Source organism: Gossypium arboreum, chromosome 11 (genome assembly GCF_025698485.1).
Source record: "Gossypium arboreum isolate Shixiya-1 chromosome 11, ASM2569848v2, whole genome shotgun sequence".
NCBI lineage: Eukaryota > Viridiplantae > Streptophyta > Magnoliopsida > Malvales > Malvaceae > Gossypium > Gossypium arboreum.
The window spans coordinates 13366617-13393647 of NC_069080.1; the positions used below are offsets into that span (position 1 = coordinate 13366617).

The following is a 27031-nucleotide window of genomic DNA, read 5'->3' on the forward strand; positions in this document are numbered from 1 at the left end:
AAAATTTAGGATTTAAATTTTTTTAATAAAAATGTGTTTAAAAGTCTAAGCAAATTCGATTCAAAATTGAATATAATTATTAAATTACTTAAGATGAGTTTAAATGAGTAATTGTGTCTAGTACAGTGCATTTAATTTATTTTTGTTTCACATTATAATATTATTACAATATTTAATCTTATCGTACTATTTTTACACTAATCACAACTAAATACACTTTACATTCAAACCCACGTTTGACATGTTTGACTTTAAGCAAGCTTTAACCACTTTTGTTTTTTTAAAGAAAAGAGAAGATTGAAGAAGAAAATTGCAGAATCTGGGTTGCATGCAGTAACATGTCATCAACTAACCGATTCGCATTTATTTAAATAAACCAAAAAAGAGAAAAACGCCTGAGGCCTGACTTCTATTGATAATAAAATCAACAAAATGGGTGGTTTTCTATTATTTATAATAAAGATAATTTATGCTGCAACAACAGCCAGCACCATACTTTTTGTTTAAAAAACAGAAAGTATATATATATATATATATATATATATATATTTGATTCAACCAATAATTAATGTATATTTAAGAAAAAAAAGCTTTATGTTTGGTTATAAAAGTTATATGCAAATAGAACCCTTTTTCTATATAATTAATGAAAAATTGCATGTATAGGACCACCGGCATTACCAGTTTTGGCAGCACTTTTCTTTCTTTATAATTAACTACATCTAGTTTGCTAGCATCTGACTTTCGATTCAGGGTTTCATTTCAGCCTATATAATTAATACTAATTCCTTTTCAACTGACATATATAATATTAATCAAAGCTTAATTTATTAGTGTCATGTTATCAGAGCTGCTTCCTACACATTAATCATGAATTTTGGATTAAGCAGTAGTTGAATTATGTTAGATTTAGATGTACTTTGTTCAGGTTTTGGCCGAGAGAAAAAAAAAAAACAAAAAATGGTGCAGTGTCGGGTCAGGAGCTGCGTCATAGTTGTTTAAGAAGGTCAAACCTTATTTTAATTAGAGATAGGGATAAGGGTGGTGAGAGGGCAAAGGCAAACGCATGGACTTTGCTCCCTCAGGCCACCCAAAGGTCTTTTCTTGTATGCTTTTAAAAATTACTTGACTGTTCCTTGCCTGCAATATTCATGAAGCTGGAAGCTGTTTTCATTGAGATTAAAGAGCACATAAAATGTTGACTGAACCACAAGTGGAATTGTAAATTATTTGTGTTCAAATACTTAATCAAAACAGTCTGGGATTCAATCTCACAACTACCGTTTACCCCTTGAGAAAAAGTCATGTGCTAATGAGATGCTTAATATACCAGTTAGAGGAACAGCCCAGGTGAGCTGATGAATGGAAAAAAAAGATGGGGTTTGAGCTTAACAAGCAAGGGATAAATGCCTTGAATGCAGTTTGGGCCAAGATAGTGTGAGAGTACTCAAAAGGACTGTTGACAAATCCAAGCTAGTGGGCTTTCTCTCGCACAGTTTTTGTTTTCCCTCCCGCCTCTTACTTTTGCTAATTCATTGTAATGATTTTGGTATGTAATTTAATATTTTTAAAACTAGATAGTCAACAATACCGGTAACACTGAAATTCTCAGTTGAATCAGTTAATAGTTCAAAAAATACAGCTATAATATATTTTATTTAACTACCTTTTATTACACTTTATTGATAACACTTACAAAATCTTCTTATTTCACATAATACATTTCAAATATACCATTAATTTTTGATTTAAATTTAAATCCCAATCTTCAAGAGTTAATCAAAATTTTCTCATCTCCTACTTTATTGGTTTTTTTACTGGTTTTCTAGTCTTGTTTTTTTTTCTTTATTTTTATATTTTTTCTAGTTCGATGACATTCCAGTTAAATGTATAAATTTTAATTCATATTTGATGATGGATCGGATTTAGAGAAGAACTTAAATACTTTTAAGTTTTTAAAAGATGAAAGTAAGTTTGATGATTAAAACTTGCGCTCCGAAATGTTCTCCAATACTTAAGTTAATTCAAAGATTTTTGCAATTGAAAAAAAAGAGAAATAAGATTGTAAAGAAAAATGATGGTAAAGAAAGAAGATGAGATAAAAAGAAGTAGAAGAAGAAGAAGAGAGAACCCTCTCTGAAGGGATAATACTTGTATCTTACCCCTTTAGTCTAAGGCTATCTCTTATTTATTCTCGATCTCCAAATATCCTAACATAGTGGGTTGATTTTTAACCATAGGATGGCCTCATTGATGTTTGACAACCATCATGACTAATATTTTGGTGTGGCAATTTCGACCTTTAGGTCGGAGATAGATTGTAAAATGATTTGGCAAAGATTTGCATCAAGTTGCTTATAGGATACGATACATTGGTTATTTAAGCATCTTGTGGATAGGTGATAAATTATAGTTAGTTTATTTGATATGACTTTGTTGCTTGAGGGATTAAACTCTATCAATTATATGAGAACAATTCTGCAGAAGACAAAATGTTTGACTTGATAGCATCACCCGAGTGATTGACTATAAAATACTAGTTGTTGCTTAGGCGACTATAAAACACTAGTTGTTGCTTAGGCCTCTTTTATGCTAATGAAAATGTCAACTATTGTCCCTAGGGTTTATTACTTTCATACATAACGTTTAAGAATGAGATTTCTTTCGAGTATATATGAATTGATAATGTTTTTTGTTATTAATATGAGAATTCATCTATTTGATTTTGAGAGCTAGTTTCTGTAAGTTAGATATGCTTTCTGTAGCTTATCTTGCTTTTGTTGTCACAGATCGAAAGGCATGTAGTATTTCCTTTTCTTAGTTCCCATTGTTGTATACAATTCTTTAGGTTATGCTTGTTAGAAAGTGGTAAAACATTATATAAAAAATTTATTAAATCAATAATGGGTAGAGTACAAAAGCATATTAAGTGTTTATTGGAAAACACACACACATATATATATATATATATATATATGCATGTTCCAAATATATTTGACAACATAGACATCACCCGACATTATGGAATACGAAACGCCCGCAGAAAATAAAAATCCATAATTATTCATCGAACCTATTAAGCAGAAGTATGTATAGAATCTCCAGTTTATTCATTGTTTATAAAGGACTCATCATCACTTTTCTATCCTCGATACTTGAGGTAACTCTAAGCGGAAAAGTGATGATTCTTACCATATTCCACCACAACCTTGCCCAAATCCTGCTCCTCCTCATCAACAAATGACAACTTTTTCTTCGTTTGTTCGATAAATTCATCGAAAGTTTTGTAATTTTTGGTTGGTTTCTTGGCTCCCTCCACCTTGGTGGTTTGATGTTGTTCATCTCGGATTTGGATTGGCGACCTATTAGGCTTGGACTTATTCCGTGGCTGCTCACCATTATGAGTGGAGGGCTTTTGTGTTTCCAACTGTTGACCCATCCGGCCAAGTGGTGATTGGCGGGTTGAAGCATTCAAGGTGGTTGCTATTGGCTTTGGTTTCTCAGTAGAAGTATAGTCAAACTTGATGGGAATCGCCGCTGCTTCTTCGGTGGTTGTAGGTTTTGGGTATTGTGGAGATGCCATTTGGGTTTTGACAGGGTTTTGTAATGGTGGAGTTCGAGCATGGCTGATGGTTGATTGTTGTTGGGGGATTGTGATACGATGGGTTGTGCGGAAAGCAGGACCCAAAGTGATTGCTCTAAATAGTTTCTCACACACACCCTCGGGGGAGGAATCCATTGACGGTAATATGAATTGAAAGGGAAATTGGATAAGTTTTGTTTTTGGTGGAGGAACAAGCAGGTACCGGAGGGCAGATATCTACTTAACATGGCCAACCCACAAACCAGTTTTATACTTACTAATAAGGTCTTGTATAGAGACCAGTGAGATTAAGGAATCACACATTTACAAAGTGAAAAAACAAGGTCTAATTTTGCCCTCAGTCCCTATACTTTTCAGACTTTTGAAATTTAGTCATTTTGCTTTTAATTCCAAATTTTAATATCTACTTGTTTGATTTAAAAATTAAAGTAATTTATATCATTGTTAATTGACTTCTATTAAATTTGACTGCCATCAATTGAACTTACTTTTAATCCCATCTTTGAATATTAAAATGCAACATATTCAAATTTAACAGAAGTTGATTAATAGTGTTTATCAATTAGATTTTAAATTTTAAATAAGACAAATAGGAGAATAAATTTCAAAAGCATGAAAAGTAGAAGGATAGAGGGCATAATTAAACCCCCAAAACAATAAAACTATTGCATGGTGTAAAAACAAAATCTAGGAAGCTAACTAGCTATCGTAAATTTTGGTACTGATGTGATAGATGGGAAATGAGGGGATCATATTCTCCTCTTTTTCTATGCTTCAATTTCTCAGCTCCAACTATGAACCACAATCTAACTAAATGTGTACAACTTAGGAAGTGAGTATCTTCCTTTTTGACAATGCAATGAAAGAAGTGAGAAAGAGACAAAAGGTTGATGAATTTGTGATGAGAAATGGAGAGGGTATCGGATTCAGTATCTAGGTTTAAATTGAAAAATGGACATGTGAGTTAAAACTATTGATGAGGTTGACAACAACATTCAGGGCAATGGCGTCACCAGTGGGTGACGCTGCTCATGCTCTTCTTTCTTACGTCCCAAAACCTACTGGTCCATTTCACAAGCAGAAACCACTCTGTTTTCCTGGAAAATTCTAGAAAAAAGTGGAATATTACAGTGTGAAAGTTACCTTGGATTGGAAGAAAGAGTGTTGGTGACGTTGGATTTTGGACAGCCTTTTGACTTTGTTAAAATTTGACTTCTTGCAACTTCCATTATTCGTTTCCCAAAACTAGCACAGCACCTGGCACACGTTGCACGTTGCACGCTGCATCTCATGTTTCCCGTGTTCTGTGTTAATCAGCTCTTTCTTCACTGGGTTATTTTATTTTTATGGAAGATGCTTCATTAAAAAAATCATTAATGGAAAGTCATGTTGGAGTTTCAAAGGGTGAAAAAGAAAGAGCACTAACTGCTCATTCTTTCATAATCTCATTTTCCTTACAAATCCATTGAGCAATACAATCGGATAGATCTTACCATCAGTACTAAGAGAAGTGAAATAAGCAAGATGATGGACCAGATTGTTACCGGTCTGCAATACATGATCAAAACAAATAGACGTAAAAAGACAGAACTGTAATCTCCTCAACTAAATTTCTCAGGCTGGACAATAATTGTTCATTGCCTGTAAGAAACTTAAATACTGAATCAGCTTCTACCTCAGACTTGTTCCACCTGCAATTCCTTTAAACACTTCATTCCAAGGAAGACAGCTTAAGCTTCTAGTTTCACACAGCATCTGGAAAACAATATACAAATTTTCAAGTTTCAATTAAGCTTCTACCTCCAACGTTTCATGGAAATTTCCTGATGCGTGAAACCAAACCTCAAACCTCTAATGTAGGAAAGCACGACCGAGAGCTGTCCCTAATAAGATCAACAGAGCTCCAGAGGGACAATAGTTGAGGGAGCTGAACAGTTTATACAGATCTCATCTATTTCCTCCTTAATACGAGTAACAAACAATATTTATACTTAAATTTCAGGGTTGGGAAAATATAAACCCTCTGCATCTGTCATTCAATTGCAACCATTTATCATTTGAAATAATGTTTGAATGATAAATCTAAATATTTGAAAGGGCCTTAAGCTTATTATTTTACAGAAAGAAGTGATTACTAGTTTATAGGATTCTGAACTATTGAAAGCTTACCTCTGACCAAAAATGAATACCCTGATTTCCCAGCTGGTATGATCACAACTTAAATAAATTTCATAAGCAGAGTTTCAATGGCGGAAGACTTTTACAACCTGCTCAATTCGTCTCCGGCAAAGCAGACAGTTGGTTAAGTGTAAAGAGCATGCCATACAACAGCACATGTGACCACACCTGCATATCATAAGCAATAGGTCATTCATTCATTATGAGTGAACAATTCCAAAGGAGCGAAACTTTAAACAGAACCAAGTATGTAATGTGTCTGAGTTTAAAGTTGGAAATGAAGAAACAAAACTTCAGAAGCCAAAATTTGTATGTTGACAGTGTCTATTATCTCACATGCTAAAACAAGATGAAAGAAAGAATCTACAAACACTTTATGTATAGGTCACAATATAAATATTAACATTCCCAAGAAAGCTTTCAAATGCCATTGGCATAATGCCTCAAGCTCGGGCTTGAGCAAGGGGAAAAGGGAATTCAAGTGTTACCAGAGCCCCTCCTAGCTGATTCCAGTCACAACCCAGAAACAAGGGAGGGAAAAAGAAAAAGAATGGTAAAGATGATGAGTTGGAACAACATTATTTGTGCATTTCACATTGAAGTAAACACCAATCCTTCGTAGAGAAAGAATAACTATGAATTTATGCAAAATAAAGATGTTACTGCTTTCTACTTGATAAGACTTTAAGAAAATCAAGAAGACCATCTAGTTCCAGACCAAGGTAAACATCTTACTTGCAACTCACAGTATGAAACAGAGGCAACACAAATCTTATGCAGAAGAAGCGACTGGTTCAGTATTAGTTCATGTAGTAGAGTGGATATTGATAGAATTAATTTGGTAGATAATAGCTTTTTTTTTCTAATGTCAGCATAAGCATTGCTAACAGGGTTCATTATGGACACAGATGCATAAACTAAAGTCAGACAAACAGCCTTTATTCTCACAGCAACTAGTATCCCATTAAATTTAGTACTAAGGAACCAACAAGCATAGAAATCACGGCTAGGAAGGCAATTTAACTACTTGTATGCTTTAATTAAGAAAATATAAATAGTGGACTTACTGTATGAAAACAGCATTGTACTCTTGCTCAAGGCATATTACACATAGATCTGGCATTACGCAGTCTTGATTGGTCTCTGTTCCATTTTCAGCTTTCAAAGTTGAATCTACAGAAATTATTGAGATGCCAACACATTATACAGACAAAACCATGAAAGAACAAAATTTTGGAGACGTTTAGAAAGCTAGAGAATTACCTTCATTATCTGATCCTGCTCTCTTAGCTGCAGCAGCAAGAACCCTGAATGAACAAAATTTCACAATTCAGTTTGTTATTACAGAACATAACAAAAGCGGACACATAAATACATGCCTGTTACAAAGAGCTTGGTCAATTTATATAATGTTTCGCAACAGACAATCATCAAGCATACCTTCGCCGCAATTCCCAACGGCGTCTTCTCTCCAAAACATAATGGATTGTATGCTTGGTGATTAGAAAGACACCAAAGATGGTCAGTCCAAATGATGCATACTTGTACCACCTAATAAATAACTCAATGTTATTTTCTTCATTTTTTGAAATAATCACCAAAACTAATGCATGTTATATAAAGGAACAATTGCGACTGAAATATTTACAACCTTGCCCACTTCCCAAGGTTGGAAACGACTTGATCAATAGATTTTGGGGACACATAAAAAGGCCCTTTTTGTGGCTTCTGAATCCGAATTGTTCCAATGTCATCCTTGACAGCCTGCCATGTATAGGAGAGAGAGAATGAGAAATAGTAAATAAACCAACAATGTAACCCAAATATGGATAGTGAGCTTAAGAACTGCAGCGTTCTAAGCCATGAAAACATCTCAAACTCAAAAAGTTCTAATAAAAATTCCATTATATTTAGACATTAAAGAAGAATAACACTGTTAATTATGTGATGCTTCCAATGAAATACTCCAACGGGAAGTGATGTACAGGGCCAAGTTATAGATTTAGCGCGGCATAATGGTCCATGGTGATTAAGCAAAGATACAAAGACGGCAAGCAATTCCTTTTGTTATAAACATATTAAAGTGCAGCACAGCCTTTGAATAATAACTTGTGTTATGTATTTTTCAATGATACAAGGTAACTGTCAGGCACTCATCCAAAGCCATGAGGGATTTGTCAAATGTAAGCCATGGTGTTAGAACACATCTGCATGACACAGCTTTGAATTAAAATGCTCTGTATACATTATCTGAATTCATTAACTCAAGACGCCCTATGCATTACTTAAATTCATTATTTGGATGGTTTAGGCATGCAAGATCTGTTAATTCTCCAACAATGTTCGCATCCGTTATTCTTTTGATGTCCATAATTGCCCCTTCAAAGATACAAGGGAGAATATTACACAAGTTAAGAGAACCTGCTATCTTGGTGGATGCTTCTTGAAAGAAAGAACTAAAAGCTGGAATGGTAAACCTTCAAAGGAAAGCTCGATACCCTAAACATGCTAAAAAAAAAAACCTGCTTGAAGTTGCCCATGGAAAAATGTATTGATGGAAATCTGGCAGATCAATGGAAGATCTGTAATTTGAAAGTAGTATTAAAGATGAAAGAAATAATATTAGAAAACAAAATTCTTTCTGCCATCACGGATCAGCTTAAGCTTTGACAATTGTTGATAAAAAAGTTATTGGTATTTTGTAGGAGCTGCAGCTTAAACTTATAGGCAAGAAATGAGACCTTGGGCCTTCAAATACTAGCACCAGGTCATATCCATTCAAACTATAAACAAGCTGCTTCAGCACCCAGCTTTTCATGTTTTAACATAAGACTTTACACATATAGCCTTCTCTTAGCTTAGGACCGTTTATGATTACACACCAGGAAGGACCATAAGTGAAACCTAAGTAATCCAATTTACTAGGGAACATTCTAGCAAAAGAAAAAAAAAAGGATTTCCGACCATAAAATATTCATAAGATACTTCAGAGCACATTATATAGCAAGCTACACCAAGTATATTTTGTAGTATATTGATAATGACACTTCTGTATATTTGACTCTGCATTGATCTTTCTGCATGATTTGCTAAAAACATTAATAAAAAACGTACCTCTCCGACAACAGTCAAAGAAGAACCAGTGGGAAGCACCTGCTCAATTCGCTTGACTCCAAGCATCTAAAAGGAAATTTGGCCATCAAATCAGCTTTAACTGAAAACATGCCACCATAAAATAAACACTTCTAGGCCGGGGAAAATATACCTTGAGACCTTGGAGATAGTCTAATGTTCCACGTACAATTGACCGACCTGACTCTTCAAATACTTCACTTCCAACTGTTAGTGCAAAACCTGCTGCACCACGAGCACCAACTACATATACACGACCAGTACCATCATCCTATAATTAACGATTAAAGATGTTGTCAGAAAATCTGCTATATTAACTACTTTAGTTCTTGTGCAGTACAACATAATCCCTCAAGAATGACCCCAAAATACAACCATCTTAAGAACCTGAGCAATCATACATAAATAATTTCAGCATAAAAGTCAAAGTAAACGGGCAGCGAGAAATAAGTTCTAACCAGGTACCATGGGACCTCTTTACACATAGAAAGCATCAAAGCAGAATCTTGTATCCAAGAACCGGCATCATTGTGCTTTAGAAAATGTTGTTCCGCCTAAGGAAATATAAACAAGAATTTACATATGCAAGTAGAAAAAGGATAAAATAAGTAGCACAGTCAATGCTCGTTTAATTAAAAACATATTACCGTTTCCTCTACTATGACACCTCTTAATCCACTGTGCTGACAATTTATTGGTGTCTCGGAACCAACTCTTCCAGAGATTGTAACAATTATAGGTATCATTTTACTTTCAAGGTCAAGCAATTGAGCTGAAAAAAATGTGGTATCATCAAGATATATGTCTTAGCACATGCTAATGATGCCGATTAATCAAATCAGTCTCCAGTAAGTGTATCACCTAGCATTAATTTTATGTTGAACAATTTTAGAGTCATAAAAAATGAAAATGTAGGCCACCAATCAAATACTGTGTCCCACAGACCCACACCCATTTTTAATCAGTAAATGTTTAAGGTGGATGGGACACTTTTTTTTTTCCCAATGGCATCAGACTTTTTAACATGAAATGCTAACTTATCCTCAATATTAACATTGGAACAACCTTGCTGCAACAATAAAGACCAAGCGAATTCACATTTACCTAGGATGTTCCCGTGCCACTAATTTACAAAATACTCAATAAATTCTTAAATAATTAACAAATGCAAAAGCAATCCTCTTCAACGTTGATATGCTATAAGTTTGCATTAATTATAAGCTGGACTAGGCCAACAACTTAAACTATCGTACTCGGCACGTTTCTCACATGATCTTCTAAGCTTTATAAAATGCACGGGGAACAATACCCGACACTATAAATGTCTAGAAGCTATAAAAGAGTCCAGTATCACATAAAAGGAAAAAAGGAGTTGACAATTAGGAATATATACCCAATTCTTTGAGCTGATTGACTCGAGTTACTGTCTTGAGAACCTCTGCATCCCTGTTCCACCATTATTAAGCATAGAACATGATTAACAATTATTTCTGGCAAATAATGAAGAAATTAGCTTTATTTACAGGATCTTACTAAAGGTTATTATCTATCATAACATCTTCATCCAATGCTTTGCAAAGGATTGATAGTATGAGCAAATCATCAGCGAAGCCCTTATTTGTAAGAAAGTTGATAGAAATCTAACCTTCCACTGCTCCTACCAAGAAGATAGAGAGCGGCTGCACTCAAGCAGCAACTGAGACCGCCCCATGGAACCATCTTAACGTAAGAAACTGGGAACAAACGAACCCTTACTTCTAAACACCTTGGGTTACAGCATTTATTCCTCGCAAACAAGGATCACATTTTAGGAGAAACGGAAGCTAATTTGATTCTAGAATTACCGAATTAGATACGCCAGCAGTCAAGTGAAGGACATTAGGATTTAGAAAGGAAAGGAGCTTTTATCATCCAAGGCACGCAAGATTCATCACTCACTGCCACTCTAACATTGAAATAGGTACATTTCTGGTTTTAGTCCCTCTATTATCACTAAATGAGAGATTAGTGTCTGCCTATCTGGCACATTTCGATTATCTTATTGTTATTTTATCATCCCAAGTTTTTATTGCATTTCAAAAAAGCAAACCATGTTATCCCAAAATCTAAATAAGCTTTGATTCCACTAAGAAAAACCCTCTTTTTTTTTTATTATTATTACATTCGATCCCATTATCATTAAGGAATAATCAACCCAAATAATTGAGTATCAAAAAAATTCCATTAATATATTGATGTGACATTTTCTTTAATATTAAAGATATATATAAAAATTATACACAAATTTTGGTCCAATGTATAATACTATACATTTTTTTATAATATCTTAATGCTATATATGAACTTCAGTTTTATACAATTATATACATAAAATATTACTTTGATTCAATTTTTACAAATCACTAGTACTATTATGGGTGTATATTGCATGTACAAATAATTATATTAATCAAACATGAAAATAAATAGATATATTTATTTTTTAAATGTATACAATTAAATCAAAATTAAAATTTAACGTGTACATTTAAACCGCAGCCAAAGTTTCATATAGATAATTGCATCAAATCAAAATTCATGTATTGAATTACAAATTAAAATAAAGTTAATGTGTAGTTTTATTATTTATCGATTTTGATAAGCATTTATGACGAGAGACATTAAAAATGAACTAATTTAAAAAAAGTACCATGTAGAGCTAAAATATTTTTCTTTCTTCATTATTCAACCAATGAGTGTAAGAGATTAAGAGTTCCTTTGGATGAGAGATGCATTTACGGTTAATGTAAAAACAATGATAACAATAAAATTAGATATTATAGCAATATTATAATATAAAATAAAAAACAAACTAAACACACAATAATAGAAGTAAACGCTCAACCAAAGAGACTCTAAGACAAACAAATTCTTTAGGATTTGAACAACAATAAGTTATGGTTATGTGGACGTCGGTTTAAGGTTTGTAATCTTTTACCTGTAAGAGAAAGAACTTTGTTGGTGGCTGCAATGAATCGATAAATGGGGGACCGATCAGTTGCACAAGTATTAAAGAGATTGTTAGTGAGCGATAATGATGAATTTTAAGGACTGAATTATTTTTTATTCGGTTTCCAGTGGTGCATAACTAGCCAGCATATCCTTTCATTCCTTGTACATAACTAAATAAAAAAGCACAATCGAACAGCATTTCAAGACATTTAAAAATTGTAGCCCTCTTGGAACCTGAACACCATAACCAGTCATTTTTCTTTGCATGAAGAAGAATATATTAATGATTAGTACCAGTTCTACTAATCCGCTCCCACCCATTTATGTCCGGCAATGACAATTCGTATTTTAAAATATATGAAAGGTTTTCACCCTCTTCTCCATTCATAGCGCTTAATGATTATTATATATATACAAGCTGGCAGATGCTGAGGTCCTGCTCATATGAGCTCAAGGTCATCACAAGACCATAGATGTCAATGTTTTCTGTTGTTGAAATATTCAGCCAGTCCAGATGGTTATCCAAATGAGTTATATCTTCAGAATTCATACAAACCTTAACATCGCTGCAGCCATCAACGTTGCAGCTCTGATGTAGATGTCATCAACACTTTTCTCAACTCTCTTAATCATCTCTTTTTCCTTCATATCCAACTTGCCAGTATTCTTGCTGATATTTTCGATCGTGTCCCTCAGTCTGTTAACTGCCCAGGAGAGCCAAACTAGCCCGAAACCAAGGCTAGTGCTAAAGAGGTTAGATGTACACAATGGGGCTCTCGCATACGCTACCTTACAGAAAACAGACAAGACAACAGCAAGACCAGTCCCGGCAATGCCAGCAGAGAATTGGGTCAAAAGTTGAGGAAGTTCAGGGCCAGACTTCTTCAGGGAAAGAATTGCCATTTTGCCATGCCGGTGCTTATTTACCATCAAAGAAAGAAGACTCTCACATGCATGGAAATAATTTGCTTTGTAAAGATTTCTCTCCCTGGTTGACTTCTTAGACATCTTCCTTTTTGGTGATGGCTTGGGCTTGATTTTCTCCGGACTGTCAAAAACGAGTTGCATAAAAAACACATTTTAAACAAAAACAGTTGAAAGAAAGCAACAAAAATTATAGTTTTTTGCAGAAGTTCATATTTTAACCATGTATCTATAAAAACAGACCATATTTTAGGTCCAGATCCAGCGGACAATAGCCAAGTTGGAAGAAACCTTATTAAAATATAGGTTAAACCTACCTGCCATATTTACAATATTTAATAAATATATCTATCTATGTCCATTCCATACTACGGTCTTACATGCAATCAACATAAATGAAGTGTTACAACTCACAAATCATTATCGGTTTGTTACAGAAATTCTAGGACTAGATATCAAGATCCCTAAACAAGGTAAATCCAATTATTTCAAGTTGACAGTTTCCATTATATCATCTAGAAGAATTATGGCAATGGCAAGGGTATTTATAAATTAAAAAAGAAAACAGAGAGAGAGAGAGAGAGAGAGAGAGGGCACAATGAGACAGATGATCAGTCACAGACCTCTTTGGAGGTGCAACACTCGCAACTTCATATTTTGGAGCGAGACTAGTACTAGCATGCACTTTTTTGCTCCGGGTCCTGTTTAATCAGAAGACTGTATGGTCACATTCCTTTCAAACAACAATGAAATCTACTATTCATTTTACATCTTATACGATTGTTTATTAGCAACAAATTTTCAATAACAGTCAAAACACCACAATATGGTCCGTACATAACACAATATGATTGTTTGCTGCATGGTTCTCATTTAATTTAAGAGTTTAAAAACAGATTTTGGCCTTGAACTATGACAATTTTGTCACATTAGTATTCAGAGAATAAAAATTTGCAATAGAATACTCAACCATGTTACCCACAGATGTTTTGACCCCTAGTACTAGCATGCACTTTTTTGTTCCGGGTCCTGTTTAATCAGAAGACTTTATGGTCACATTACTTTCAAACAACAATGAAATCTACTATTCATTTTACATCTTATATGATTGTTTATTAGCAACAAATTTTCAATAACAGTCAAAACACCACAATAGGGTCCGTACATAACACAATATGATTGTTTGCTGCATGGTTCTCATTTAATTTAAGAGTTTGAAAACAGATTGTGGCCTTGAACTATCACAATTTTGTCACATTAGTATTAAGAGAATAAAAATTTGCAATAGAATACTCAACCATGTTACCCACAGATGTTTTGACCCTTTCGACTAACACAGCAAGTCAATTGGCTAAAATGACAAAAACAGTCAAAAAAAATCTACCACTTCTCAAAAAAATGGTGACTCATTTAGCATGTAAATACCATATCAGCATAAGAAATATTTTATTTTACCCTTCATGTTGGCGTGGCAGTAGATTCACCAGCGACAATATGATGACAAGACAATTATAACAGACCTAGCTTTGGAGTCAAATGGCTGACAAAATATAAGTTTAAGTACTTCATATGAATTTTAATTCTTTAAGCCCTCAAAGTGACAGAAATGTCCATAGTATAAGGGCCAAATGAGTATTTAACCTTTAATTCAAATCAAGGGGGTGTAAGTAGTAGTATCCATACCTGTTGAAGTATGGGACCAGTCCCGACTGCCTTCTCCATTTAGTTGAGTTGCTTGATAAGTGAAATTCAGCAACGATTGAAAGAATGTCTTTCATCTCGGTCCCACTACTTGTAAATACAACTAGACCATCTGAATTAGCAATAAGTTTTGAATCTTGTACCATCTCTCCTACAATGTCTGGAAGCGGCTTCTGGTCATCAAACTCACTACTTGGATAAATTAGAGAAGCATAAGGCTGCTGATGCACACCAAACATCAACGGTTCAATCAAATCTGATAGCAATGATAAATCAAGTTCCCCTTTATCCACATCCTTTGATCCAGACACAAGAAACTTTAAGAGTTTTTCATGTCTTGTGCACTTCTCAGCTATCCCAGAGCCAAAGAGAGCTGTGTCTAGATGAGCAACAGCGAATAAAACAGGATTAGAATAACCATTAGACAATGATTAACCAAGGGGACTTGGGAAGAAATATAAAAGAAATTGACGTCACAAATGAATAGTCTAACCTATAATCACCCACAAATATGTTTTCTGCCTTCAAGTGTGCTACTAAATTGTTGTAATACATTATCGATTGGAATAACCTGATCTAGCTGCTAACACTTTTATATCCCTTCAAGAATCACCTTTCATATCTATGCTATAACTTATTTTAGTATATCTCATTACTCTTTTCAATCATGTTGGGAGCGGCAAGAAGTGTGGATGGGATTGTAAAAGAGAATTATAGCAAAGATTTGAGTTTACATCCAAATTCCAATACACAACCTCTGTCCAAGGAGAAACAAAATATTTAATCGCATTGTTAGTTAAACTTAATACCACAAACACCCAATCTTTACGGTGTTTTGAGAATTATATATTTTTATAGATTCTAAGAAAAATAATTGGTTTGAGTCGCTTTCCCTAAGTACATAGCAAAAGAAATAACTAGCACATGCAAAGAACAAGCAACAAGAAGTTGCAGACCTGGTTTATCAATAGCCATAGGCTTTTGTGCTTTTGGATCGACATCTACAATCAGTTTAGGCTCACAAAGAAGGGTAACTGGTTTTGGCTGCTCTTTGATTCCATTGCACTTCAGATCAAAGGGACCCGTTTGTACCATGTCATTTTTTATTGCTTTACTTGGCAACAAGGTTTGACATTCCTGCTTTTATGGAAACAATAAAAATTCAATAACAAAAAACTCATAAATTATATGCAATATAATTTTTAAATAAAGTTAATAAATAAAAGTACTAGTAGAAAAATAAGAGGGGGGAGGGGGCTGCAAATTACTGATTATTGATGATCAAATATCGAAAATTTATATAATTTAATTATAAAATATATACATATATATATATATATATATATATATGCAGGCACAAAATCCTAATAAAAATCGATTTGTCTTCATTAAAGCGCTAGAGAAGAATCCAATAACTCCATAATATTCATGTCACCCAAACAATTAATCAAAATAGAATTAGCAATCATAGACTGCCAGTAGTAGCTCACAATCGAAATAGTAACCAAGAAACCCAAATCATCAAACTGTACAAAACAAACCAAAAAAAAATTACCTTGATCATCCTGCTAACACCTTTTTCCCGGTGAAAAACAAGTCCCGGGCTGGGAGTGTACCCATGAGAAGCCATTAAACAAAGTTTCAACATTTTTTCTATCTATGGAGAGAATCCAAGATCTTAAATCCCCAAAATTCTCTCCTCTTATTTTCTGACCTCTATTTTTTAACACAGAACCAAACACTTATCCATCTCAAAACCTCAAAATCTTGGATTTTCCTCCCAATTCAAATCTTTCACTTCAGCGGTAACAATTAAAAAAACGAATAGAAAGTATTAAGATTTGATAACAAGATTTATGTGATTTGATCGTAAGGATTGGAGAAATTTTTCTAGGTTTGGTATCTGTGGCAGGCGAAGCCTTGAGAATCCAGGTAGGGGACCCTGAAATGTACAACAAAAACATGTAGCTGTCTTTTATTGGATTATTCACGGAGTCAGACCACCCCCTTTTGAGTTTTATTCTTGACCGTCCGATCGGAATGAGATGGGTTTGATGAGATGTTCTTGCGTTATGATTTTTCTTTAATCAGAGAGCGTGTGGTGGAATACGTTACGCTAGACCCCAGCCGTTGTAAAAATCTGCCGGGGACCATAAAACCCGCTTCAGAAGGATTGACTAAGTTAGGTCATTTGAATGAGTGGTTAAGATTATATCCCATCAACCGAGACTTTCTGGTTTTTTTTAATTAAATAAAATTGTTGGGAAGGAATTTTTACGGTTGTATTTAATTTAAGACCTCTTTTCATGTTGGTTGGTGATTAAATATTTTTATTTTACGTTAGGACATTACGCGATTAGATCAAAATTAATTTAAGAATGAAATTAAAACACATATTTTCTAAGTTTTTTATAGATAAATAAGGTAATCAGCAGTCTTAGAATCTAATAGTCTTTACATGAGTTTCTCCCTGTTTATATTTTAACAATAATTTCCTAATAACAAATAAAGGGAATTCGAAACTAACTAGCTCAAGATCATTAGTGGGACAATTTTTGGCTAACCAGTGAACTACTATGACATGTTGGAATTTGATAGTCGAGAAATGTCGACATTCTTCTTTAATTCTACAAACAAGAGATGTAAACAATATTTCCTCTGAATTATCACTGAGTATGTCAATCGCAGTCTTTCTATCACATTCAAGAATTAACTTAGAATAATTTCTATGGCAAGCTACTTGTAGGCCATGGAAGATTGCATGTACTTCAGCCATGAGAATTGAGACTTTACTAATAAATTTATGAAAACCTGTCATCAATTTACCATAAGAATCACGTAGTACCGCTCCTATAGCGGAGTAGTTCCCGTTCACGCTAAACACCCTATTTGTATTGATTTTAACTCAACCATGGCTTGGGGGACTTCATTTTACATGAACACTTCAAATGGTCGAGTTTAAACCCCTCGATTCTTGTTGTGATGCATATATTGATAGCAAGACTTTTAGCCTTTCCAAGTATCTCGTCCGAATTCAAGTTGTCTTGTTGGAATATGGCTTTGTTCCTGCTTTTCCATAAATACCAACATATAACAGCAAAAAGTACACCTCCTGTCTACTCTTTCAATATGTACAACAACCATATTCCTCATATTTACAATCATCCAATCTTCTAGATCTAGGCCAAATAATTGAGATAAATAACTATAAAAAAAATCAATTTTGAGCACATACCTGTCGTATATGGACAATCTCGCAAGATACGGATAATAGATTCTTGGCACCCACCACAAATATAATAGTCGCTATCTTCAATTAGCCCCCTCCTAGTTTTTTTCTTGGTTTGTTAACAATAGTCGTCTCAAGACCAACCATAAAAAATGCTTTATTCTTGAAGGCAACTCATTCTCCCAAACATCTTTCTATAAAAATGCATTTAAAGAGATGTTTGGTTGAACCAAAATCTTATAAGCTTCTCTAACTAAAAATTTGTCTGATGCATTGGTACTTCAATCCCACCTGTCCTTTACAAGACCACCTTTTGGTGGAGGACACGTTGCAATGTACTCCAAAATTTCCCTATCAAAGTATTGGCTTAAAAGGTTACAATTCCACTAACCATCTTAATCTACTAAACCTACAACTTTGAGTTCCATCAGATTAATTGAAATGTCTTTCACGTGATTAATCAACAGCCCCAAGCATGGAATCCAATTATCACATAAGAAACTAACAGTTCTCCCATCTCTTATACTCCAACAAACATTATTAAGAAATAAAATCCAAGCTTTAATAAGAGAACTTCAAATGTAAGAACAATTAGCTCTACTGATAGATAGAAAACATAATTTGGTAACCTTATATTTATTCCATAGGAGTCTTACTAATCTGCTATAATTTGATACGTTAAATTAAGCTCTCCATTACACTTTAAGAGCTTATTCTTAAGCAATTTAAGTGTCTTTTATTTGCTTTTGGCAATTTTTAGTTTTTGTTGTTAATAAAATATTTTTTGTGAGTTTTATGCTCTTTTGAAACCCAAGTTGGCCAAACGTGTCATGAAGAACCTAACAATGTGCTTGAGTGAGTCAATAATGGCCTGAACTTGAAGAAAACATCACTTGAAGGGGGATATCGCGATATCAAAACATGAAACTTGTGATACCCCTAACAATGTTACAGTGAGGAAATTTGAGGCCAACTACTTTGATATTGCGATACTAGAGCCTAGGTATTACCATACCGAGACTGCCACACTCGATTCTCCTAAGGACCCAAACTTAAAGAAAAGTCCAGCAGCCAATTATTTAGAAACAGAAATTTGTGGACTCTAATGAGATATTTAGAAACTTGATTAGCTTGTTGGGAATGATTATATTTTAATCCTAGTTTAGTTAGATTAGAACCGACTGGTTCTTTAATGAGAGATAAAATGATTATGATTTGTGGCAGTAATGGTCTGTGGAAACCATGTCGGTGGAGTATACATATCTGTCTGTGTGGAAACAAAATTCCTCTCAGTTCTACTTCCCAAAATCTTTCTCTCTAAGCATAATCTTCCTTAACCGCTTTGAAGAAAAAGAGGATGTAGCTGAATGAAGCTCTGCATATTATAGTCATCGTATGATTTGGAGTCTAAAAGTAGAAAGATTGGGAACTGGTAAGTTTCCTTGTTCCTCTGAACTTGTGGATTGAAAAAAATGAGTAGAGTAATAATCCTATAAGCTTTGATATAATTATGAATTTTAGGTTTTAAGGTATGAATGTCTTCAAGATAACCGATAAAATATTGTTATGCTTAGTTGTTAGGACAAATGAGGCTCTGCCATTTGGACAAAGCTAAGCTATTAAGGATAATGAAATAAGGTGAGTTTTTATACCTTACATCCGGAATGAAAGATAGTTGATGACAAGTAAATTGGTGTGATGTATGTTAAATAATAAATTACATGATATGCTTGTGTATTGTATGTCTGATGTAGGGGAAATTATTGATGAGATAAATGGGGTTAGGATTGGAAAAAGTGTGATTCTGCTAGATACCGTCATATGGTGTTCTTGAGTGCACCCGTGATGTGCGACGCTCCGGGCCTTGTAGAGGGGACACTATGGTGTTCGAGTATCAAAGTTAGGAATGACATAATGGAGGAATGGGCAAAGGAATAGAGAAATTGGAATTCCATTAAGATTTTACCATCTGGGGTTGTTGGAGAAAACCGTGATGTGTAAAGCTTTGAGCCTTGCAAAAGGGACACTTCAGTGTTTGAGCATCAATGTTATATGTGAAAAATGTCCTTTAGGATGACACTGTGATAGCAGTTGACCATATGCGCATAAAACAAACGGATTTATAAAGTAATTTTAAGGTGCAGTTTTACTGCAAGTGTACAAGTTAGTTGTAATATTTATAGTTCCTATGGAACACTAAGTATATCAAAGGGTCGAACCCAAAGGATTGCCAAGTGGGTAAATGCGTTTATCAAGTTAATTACAAGTTAAGCAATTACTAATCTAATCAAGTAGGAAATTATTAGTACAAGTCCAAATAAAATTGTTTATAAACTAAAATTAAACTATTGATTAAACTAACTAAGCTAAACTTTCTTCCTAATGTTTTAGAAAATGTAAATGATTAAACGATGGTCGATTGATTAGTTGAGTGATGTTTAAACTAATGAACCTATACTAATTATATTGGTTGCCACTTTTAGTTAAGAATCTCCTCTCGGTCTCATCCTAGACTAAAAGATACCACCTAAGGTTACCTCTGGGTCTCATTACTCAGCACAATCATATCGAATTATCTAAGGATAAACTCTCATCTCGGTCTCGTTTATCTAGGTTTTCCACTAGAGACGTCAATTCTAACGTATTAAGTATTAAGCATTTTGCTATAATAGAATAATCAATCAATCAATAATAGACATCAACTTAAGCTAACAAACAAGCAAACAATCAACCATCCAACAAATTTAACACATATTCAAACTCAAATCCCAAACAAGAATTTTATTAAACATATTGTAGGCATAAAATGAAAGCAAAGGGTTTAAGAAAATGCTTATTCAATTGATGAAGTTCCATTAGAGCCCAAGAATTTGTCCATCATTGTTTACAAAATCTTTAACAATAAGAAAGTAAACAATAAAACTAAAATCTAACGTAAAAAGAAAAGAGAAAAACTAAACTAAGAATGAAAAGAATAAGAAAAAACCCCTAACCCTAAACTTAACCTAAAACTAAGGAAATATGATAGAAACAAAAGTGAAATGTAACATCCCTAACCCATCTCTGTCACAAAATTAGGGTTAAGGAGTATTACGACACATATCGAAACAATTTACATCATAAAACCATTCATTTACTAATTTAAATATCAAATATTCAAACCCGATCATATTTCATAGTATATAAACAATTATTGGCCTTATATCCAGCCTACAAAGCTTAAAAATCAATTCGAGAACAATCAGGGACTTAATCAAAGAGATGATGGAAAATCATATATTAATTAGTGTGCTCAAATGGTTAATTCTCCTGATATTGGTGTCCCATATGTCAATACTCAACAAGCTACTGCTCCAAAGCCTATAGTATTGTACTTAATTTATTTTTTACTCTATTATTTTATTTAGAAATACATTTTTTTTATGATAATTGAATTTTGATTTTGTTCTGTTTAATTATAATGGTAGCGGGAGACATGCAATGGTTGGTATTGTGATGAATGCAAACCAAAAGACCCTAATACCACTAAAATGTGGACTGAAAATTGGACTGGTTGGTGAGTTTTTCTTTTATTTTCATCTTAAAATTGTTGTTAATTTAATTTAAATTTATAATATTTATATTACATTATTTTAGGTTTAAGAGTTGGGGTGGTGCAGACTCTCTTAGAATAGCAGAAGATCTTGCTTACTTTATTGTTTGATTTTTCCAAAAAGGGTGGTACACTACAAAATTATTATATGGTCTATGATTTTTTAATTTTTGAAATTAAATTCTTAAATTTAATAAAATAATAATTTAATTTTATTAATTAACCTTTTTTCATTTTTTAGTATCATGGTAGTACCAATTTTAGTAAAACTTCCACTGGTCCATGTATTACTACTACATATGACTATAATGTACCTCTTGATGAATATGGTAATTTCATGCCTTTGAATATATATTTATAATTTTTATAAATTTTAATTATTCTAATTAATTATTAATTTTATTAAGAAATTTGAACCAACCAAAATGAGGACATTTGAAGTAGCTTCATGATGTTCTACATTCTATTGAGTATACTCTTACAAATGGGGACGTTAAAAATGAAAAACTCAACAATCTAGTCATGGTAACAAAATTAATTTATATATAAATTTATTTGAAAAAATTATAAATATTTATCATTTTATTCTAATTATTGTTATTGATTATATATATGATTTAGGTTACTTTTATCAAACAAATGAGAAATCAAGTTGCTTTTTGAGCAATACAAATGCCAAAATAGATGCAAATGTCAAATTAAGAGGCATTAATTATTTTGTTCCAACATGATCTATTAGTATCCTTCCAAATTGCAAGGAAGAAGCATACAATACCGTTAAGCTAGATTCTATTTTCGTGTTTCGAGTTATTTTAATTACAATAAATATGATATGATTAGAAATGGGTTTTTGTGTATGTGTGTTTTTTTAAATAAATTAGGTTTCTGCTCAAACTTCTTCATTGATGGTTAAGAAATTGAACAAAGCTGAAGATGAATTGAGTTCTTTGAAATGGACATGGTGACCCGAGTTGATCGAATCGGCTTCTGTTCAAGGAAGGGAGATGTTTTTGTTAACAAGATTGTTGATAAAAAAGGATCTGGCAAATGATGCTAATGATTATTAGTGGTATATGACAAGGTAAATTATTTAAATTACATTATATTCAATTCATTTAATATAAATTATATATGTTTCAATTAATTAATTAATTAATTAAATTTTTGGACAGTATTGATGTTGCAAAAGATGATCCCATGTTGAATGGAACAGTGATATTGGTCATGTTCTTCATATTCTTTTCAATGGAGAATATATTAGTAATTATGAAATGTATTTTATATATATTATATTGAATTCAAAACATATTTATTTAAATGTATATGTATTTGTTTTCGTAGGTTATCAATGGTCAAAATATGATAGCAACAATGTGATAAGTTTTCGAGAGGAACATCAAACTATCCTTTGAGAAAAACTTTATTCAGTGTCACTGTTGGATTCGAGGTGTATATATATACATACAACAAATAAACCCCCCTAGAATTTTAACATAGAATTTGAATCAAAATAATGCATAACTATGGTCCATTGTTTGATTTGGTTGGAGCTTGAATTATATCACCAATTTAGTTGGTTTTGAATAAAAATGTCGTCAATGATTTGTCTTCAAATAAATGAACATATAAATTTGGTTTGAATGGGATTTCGAACAAGATTTTTGATATAGATTGTGCTTCAAAATCATCATCCAAATGGGTTTCAGACCCTATTCTGATTGATAGGACTTCACTTGGTACAAGGTAATTAAAACCAATACATTTACTTGTATATAAATGTTACATTATTAATATTTATGTTTAGTTTTTCCGAAATTGCAGACAACATTCAAAGTTCCATTAGGGAATAAACCAACTGTTGTGGATTTACTAGGTTTAGGAAAGGGCATGGCTTGGGTGAATGGTCATAGCCTTGGTAGATATTAGCCATCTTATATAGTTGATAAGCAGCTTTGTAAGACTGGAACTTGTGATTATCGAGGTAGATATAGTGATAATAAATGTGTCTTTGAGTGTGGTGAACTTACCCAAAGATGGTAATACTAATTTTCTTACATATATAAATATATAAATTTATATTTTAGTATTTATTATTATTATAATTTTGTTGTTTTATAGGTATCATGTTCCTCGACCATTTCTTAAAGACGGTGAGAATACTTTGGTATTGTTTGAGGAATCTGGTAGTAATTCGTTCGCTATACAATTCCAAACCATTGAAATTGGATCGGTTTGCATAAATACTCACGAAATAAAAGAAATGACATTATCTGCCAAGATTAACCAATTTCACTAGTTTTGGTAGTCTGTAAGGTGTGTGTGGATCATTTGACAAAAGCAAATATGACTTGGAAGTCGATACTTTATCAACTATATGTAGAAGTCGTTTGTGAAGATTTTACATCTATTTTTTTTTTTAGATTTTTCAATAAGTTTAGGTATTTTTAGTTTTATTTTTTAATTATTTAGATTTCAAAGCATGACCAAAAAACCCCAAGTGTGGAAGTATTGCAGCAGCTTTAGAAACAATAATGAACAAAGACATTTATTTGCTTTTAAGTTACAAAAGTTGTCATTAACAAGCAACTAACATGCTATCAAACATTCGAGGTTCAATTCCTATGATTTTTCTTATTACTGATGTGTCTGTCGAAAACAAGCAAAACATTTGTCACTTTGTCGAAGGCGAGAGAAAAATTTATCACTGTATATAAAAGCATTTGACAAATCAAGAAGTGTGATGTCAATCCATCCATACTTCTGGCATAGGTAATTTTTACGTGTTAGGGTCTCCTTTTGATTTCCTTTAAGTTCATTGAATTTAGTTCTCGATGTTGTTGACCAACGCCATCTTGTTCTGTTAATTCTTTACATCGTTATTGTTAGTTAACTTGTTGTGTGGGAAATGGGAATGTTTCAAGTTCATTCTGTAATCATTATTTTCTACCCATGACTGGTGGGAGGAATACAGTGTTGCTTTCGATTTAGGTCTGTATGCATTTTGACATTTTACATTTGAACTTCAAGCCAAATAATTATTTCGATTTCCCAAATTCTACAAGCATGAGTCTGAAGCATATGCTAAATCCTTAAATTGTCATATTTCATTAATCTTACTAATTATTATTGTTGTTATTTCAAATTCTATTGAGGTTCAGATGAATAAATTATTTAGCAAAGGTTTATCTAGTGTTCTAGCAAATATCACCATTGATGCATTTTAATGATTGGGAAGAAATAGAGTTACGTTCGTTCCCTCTGTATATCACTGATATATATCATGATGGTTATTGTGTATGCCTAGTTTCTCTGATTCGTTATTTTTTTTTTTCGCAACAACCATTCCAATTTAGGTTCTCTTCTAATTTGGGTTTCTTTACAATATTTTCGACTCTTCCTATAAATAGATGATACCGGTTACACAGGTAGAGTTATTTACACAACTTTTGAGAGATTGTTATTCTATCGAAAAATAAAGAAAATTTATTCTCAACTTATAAATATATGTTTCAAAATAACAATTTTACCGATTTCTATTATACAAGAGAGAATTTTCGTTTTCACTCCAAAAGGAAAACTTTTTTTAATTCTGTGTTTTGATTCAATTGGTTCGAGTCCACACTTGAAGCAGTTTGTTGAACGAGAATAGCAAAAAATATTATTTAGTTGAAAGCTAGAAAACATCAAGGATTCGCTTATCTAAAAACATATGTATGAATTCAGTTAAAGTTTATTGCTATAAATATTACAAACCTGGTCAATTTTCAAAATTTTAATTTTTCGTTGTGTAAGAAAATCGTTTTTAAACCGGATTTTTTCCAACACGTGTTTCATTTACAAGTCCCGTAATCAATGAGCATTCACATTTGCACCATGTACTATTTCATTATAGCTAACATTCATATAATTTTTCAATTCAGTCCATATAAGCCACATATATAAATTTCACTAAATTTTAATTATATCTAAATATATAAATGAAATCAAATACAATTCGCACGTAATATAAAATAAGATAGTAAGTTTCATATGAATTTACATGTCCAAAATGTGAAAAGAGTAGATACTTCAGGAATCCACAATTTTAGTTTTTCCCCAACTAACTCCACTTCAATCCAATTTTTGACCTAAACAATTATTTATATCCCAAATCAATACCAAACATTCTTATACTATACTATGATATGCATGATCCTATAGAAATTTACTTTTCAATTTCCTCCAAAATGTTCATTTTATTCAATTTAGTACTTAAACTTCGGATAAGCTTAGCTTTTGATTTCTAGCTTCAAATTAAAATCCGATTTCATACATTTTCATTAAGGACCTTATACTTTCTAGTTCTAACACAATTTCATGTCAAGTTTTACATTTATTTAATTTGGTCTCTAATATAACAAGGTTAACAATAAGCTAAATTAACTTTACAAGCTAGTTCTTTTCAAAATATAAGCTCTCATGACTTCAAATTCATAAAGATCACAAGAAAATGACTTGAATTTGCTTACCAAATAATGGTCGAAATTTTGTAGAATTTCCTTAGATTTTTCCTTCCATGGACGACAAGAAGAAAAGAAATGAGGAATATGACATTTTTCCCCACCAATTTAACATTTTATACTTTAATTAACCTTAATTAATTAACTAAACCTTTAACTATTTTACACTAATCACCAGTAACCTTATTAGTGGAAAATAACATCATCATCCATTATCCTATGCTATAAAATAATTTATTTACCATTTTGGATCTTTGGTTAATTGCTATTTGAGTCATCAAGCCTTTTGGCAATTAAAACTTTATAACGATTGAACTTTTACAATTTAGTCTCTAAGTCTTAATTAACTATTAATACGGGAAAAAATACTAGACCAATTTTTAATATTTTACATGTAAATATTAATATTTAATATTTACGAACTTGGTTTATAAAAATAGGGTTCCGAAATCGCTTTGGTACCATTAAAAATTGAGCCATTACAGCTACATTCATTGCTGGAGCAACTTCATTTAAACAAAACATATTTTCCAATACATATTCCAAATCAGGTTTATATGAGCTTACGAAATCTCTTTTGTTAACCTAGACCATTTAAGGACGAAATTGCAACATTTTCAAAAGATTTAAGGTTGATGTCGCGACCTCCAAGACATTAAACAAGCTTCACTCATTGAGAACCAAATTGCAAAGTTTTCCAAACTATACCGATTGGACGTCGTAACCTTAGGGTTGAATGTAGCGACTTCAAAGGTTGGCGTCGTGACATTAAGTGGTGGTGTTGTGACCCTAAAGATAATATACTATGGTTCATCCTATCTTTCATCTAAAGTCACGACATCAAGGGTTTCAACGTTGCGACGTTAAGGCTGGCGTTGCAACATCCAAAAGATAGTGTTGCGACTTTACCGATAGTCCACTATCAACTCAAATCCTTCTTTAGTTTTACCCTATAAAACACATATGTGCAACCATGTACACTTACTTGTTTTAAACAAACATCAATTTTCCCATTTTACCGATGCATACTATCATATCAAATTATGCCAAATCTTAATTATAGCACTTTTTCATTCATGGAGCACAAAACACAACCACATTCTCAAACTTAGATATTCCAAGTCATATTCCCACATTAACAAGCCAAGGCATCTCATTTAGAAAATTATGACATATAAAGC

At 32.8% G+C, this 27031-nt stretch overlaps 2 protein-coding genes across 12 annotated transcripts; both read right to left on the minus strand.

The window, feature by feature from the left end:
• Positions 1-2876: 2876 nt before the first annotated feature.
• On the minus strand, positions 2877-10881 carry LOC108470884 (E3 ubiquitin-protein ligase SP1-like). 10 transcript variants are annotated; one of them, XR_008274510.1, is made up of 14 exons: positions 10560-10881; positions 10308-10360; positions 9562-9686; positions 9373-9468; positions 9048-9185; positions 8897-8962; positions 7434-7546; positions 7223-7333; positions 7046-7089; positions 6850-6955; positions 5774-5950; positions 5447-5633; positions 5280-5359; positions 2877-5152 (listed from the first exon to the last, which is right to left on the minus strand). XR_008274510.1 is itself a non-coding variant. In XM_017772389.2 (11 exons), exons 1-11 carry the CDS (start codon positions 10631-10633, stop codon positions 5848-5850), a joined length of 1029 nt encoding a protein of 342 aa, XP_017627878.1. In that variant the 5' UTR covers positions 10634-10881; the 3' UTR covers positions 2877-5847. The 10 variants fall into 10 exon arrangements, 1 of the variants encoding a protein (XP_017627878.1); XR_008274512.1 differs by having other exon boundaries at positions 4367-5152; positions 5454-5633; XR_008274511.1 differs by having other exon boundaries at positions 5454-5950.
• Positions 10882-12159: 1278 nt separating this feature from the next.
• Positions 12160-16700, minus strand: LOC108473864 (uncharacterized). Of its 2 annotated transcripts, none has more exons than XM_017775658.2 (5): positions 16086-16700; positions 15487-15667; positions 14513-14909; positions 13453-13530; positions 12160-12953 (listed from the first exon to the last, which is right to left on the minus strand). In XM_017775658.2, the coding sequence occupies exons 1-5, from the start codon at positions 16176-16178 to the stop codon at positions 12452-12454; spliced, it is 1251 nt and encodes a 416-aa protein (XP_017631147.1). In that variant the 5' UTR covers positions 16179-16700; the 3' UTR covers positions 12160-12451. The 2 variants fall into 2 exon arrangements, with proteins under 2 accessions (XP_017631147.1, XP_052877527.1); XM_053021567.1 differs by having other exon boundaries at positions 15487-15670.
• Positions 16701-27031: the final 10331 nt, after the last annotated feature.

Bases quoted from the DNA above. Each gene is read 5' to 3' on its own strand.
- LOC108470884 (XM_017772389.2), bottom strand. From the start codon at position 10,633: ATGGTTCCATGGGGCGGTCTCAGTTGCTGCTTGAGTGCAGCCGCTCTC. The intron at 9,687-10,307 runs GTATATATTCCT...CATTTTTTTCAG, and splicing joins CAATCAGCTCAAAGAATTGG to CTCAATTGCTTGACCTTGAA. The intron at 7,547-8,896 runs GTACGTTTTTTA...TATACATGGCAG, and splicing joins CTTTGACTGTTGTCGGAGAG to GCTGTCAAGGATGACATTGG.
- LOC108473864 (XM_053021567.1), bottom strand. From the start codon at position 16,178: ATGTTGAAACTTTGTTTAATGGCTTCTCATGGGTACACTCCCAGCCCG. The intron at 15,671-16,085 runs GTAATTTTTTTT...TTTCCATAAAAG, and splicing joins GTGTTAGCAGGATGATCAAG to CAGGAATGTCAAACCTTGTT. The intron at 14,910-15,486 runs GTCTGCAACTTC...TTGCTCATCTAG, and splicing joins TATGGCTATTGATAAACCAG to ACACAGCTCTCTTTGGCTCT.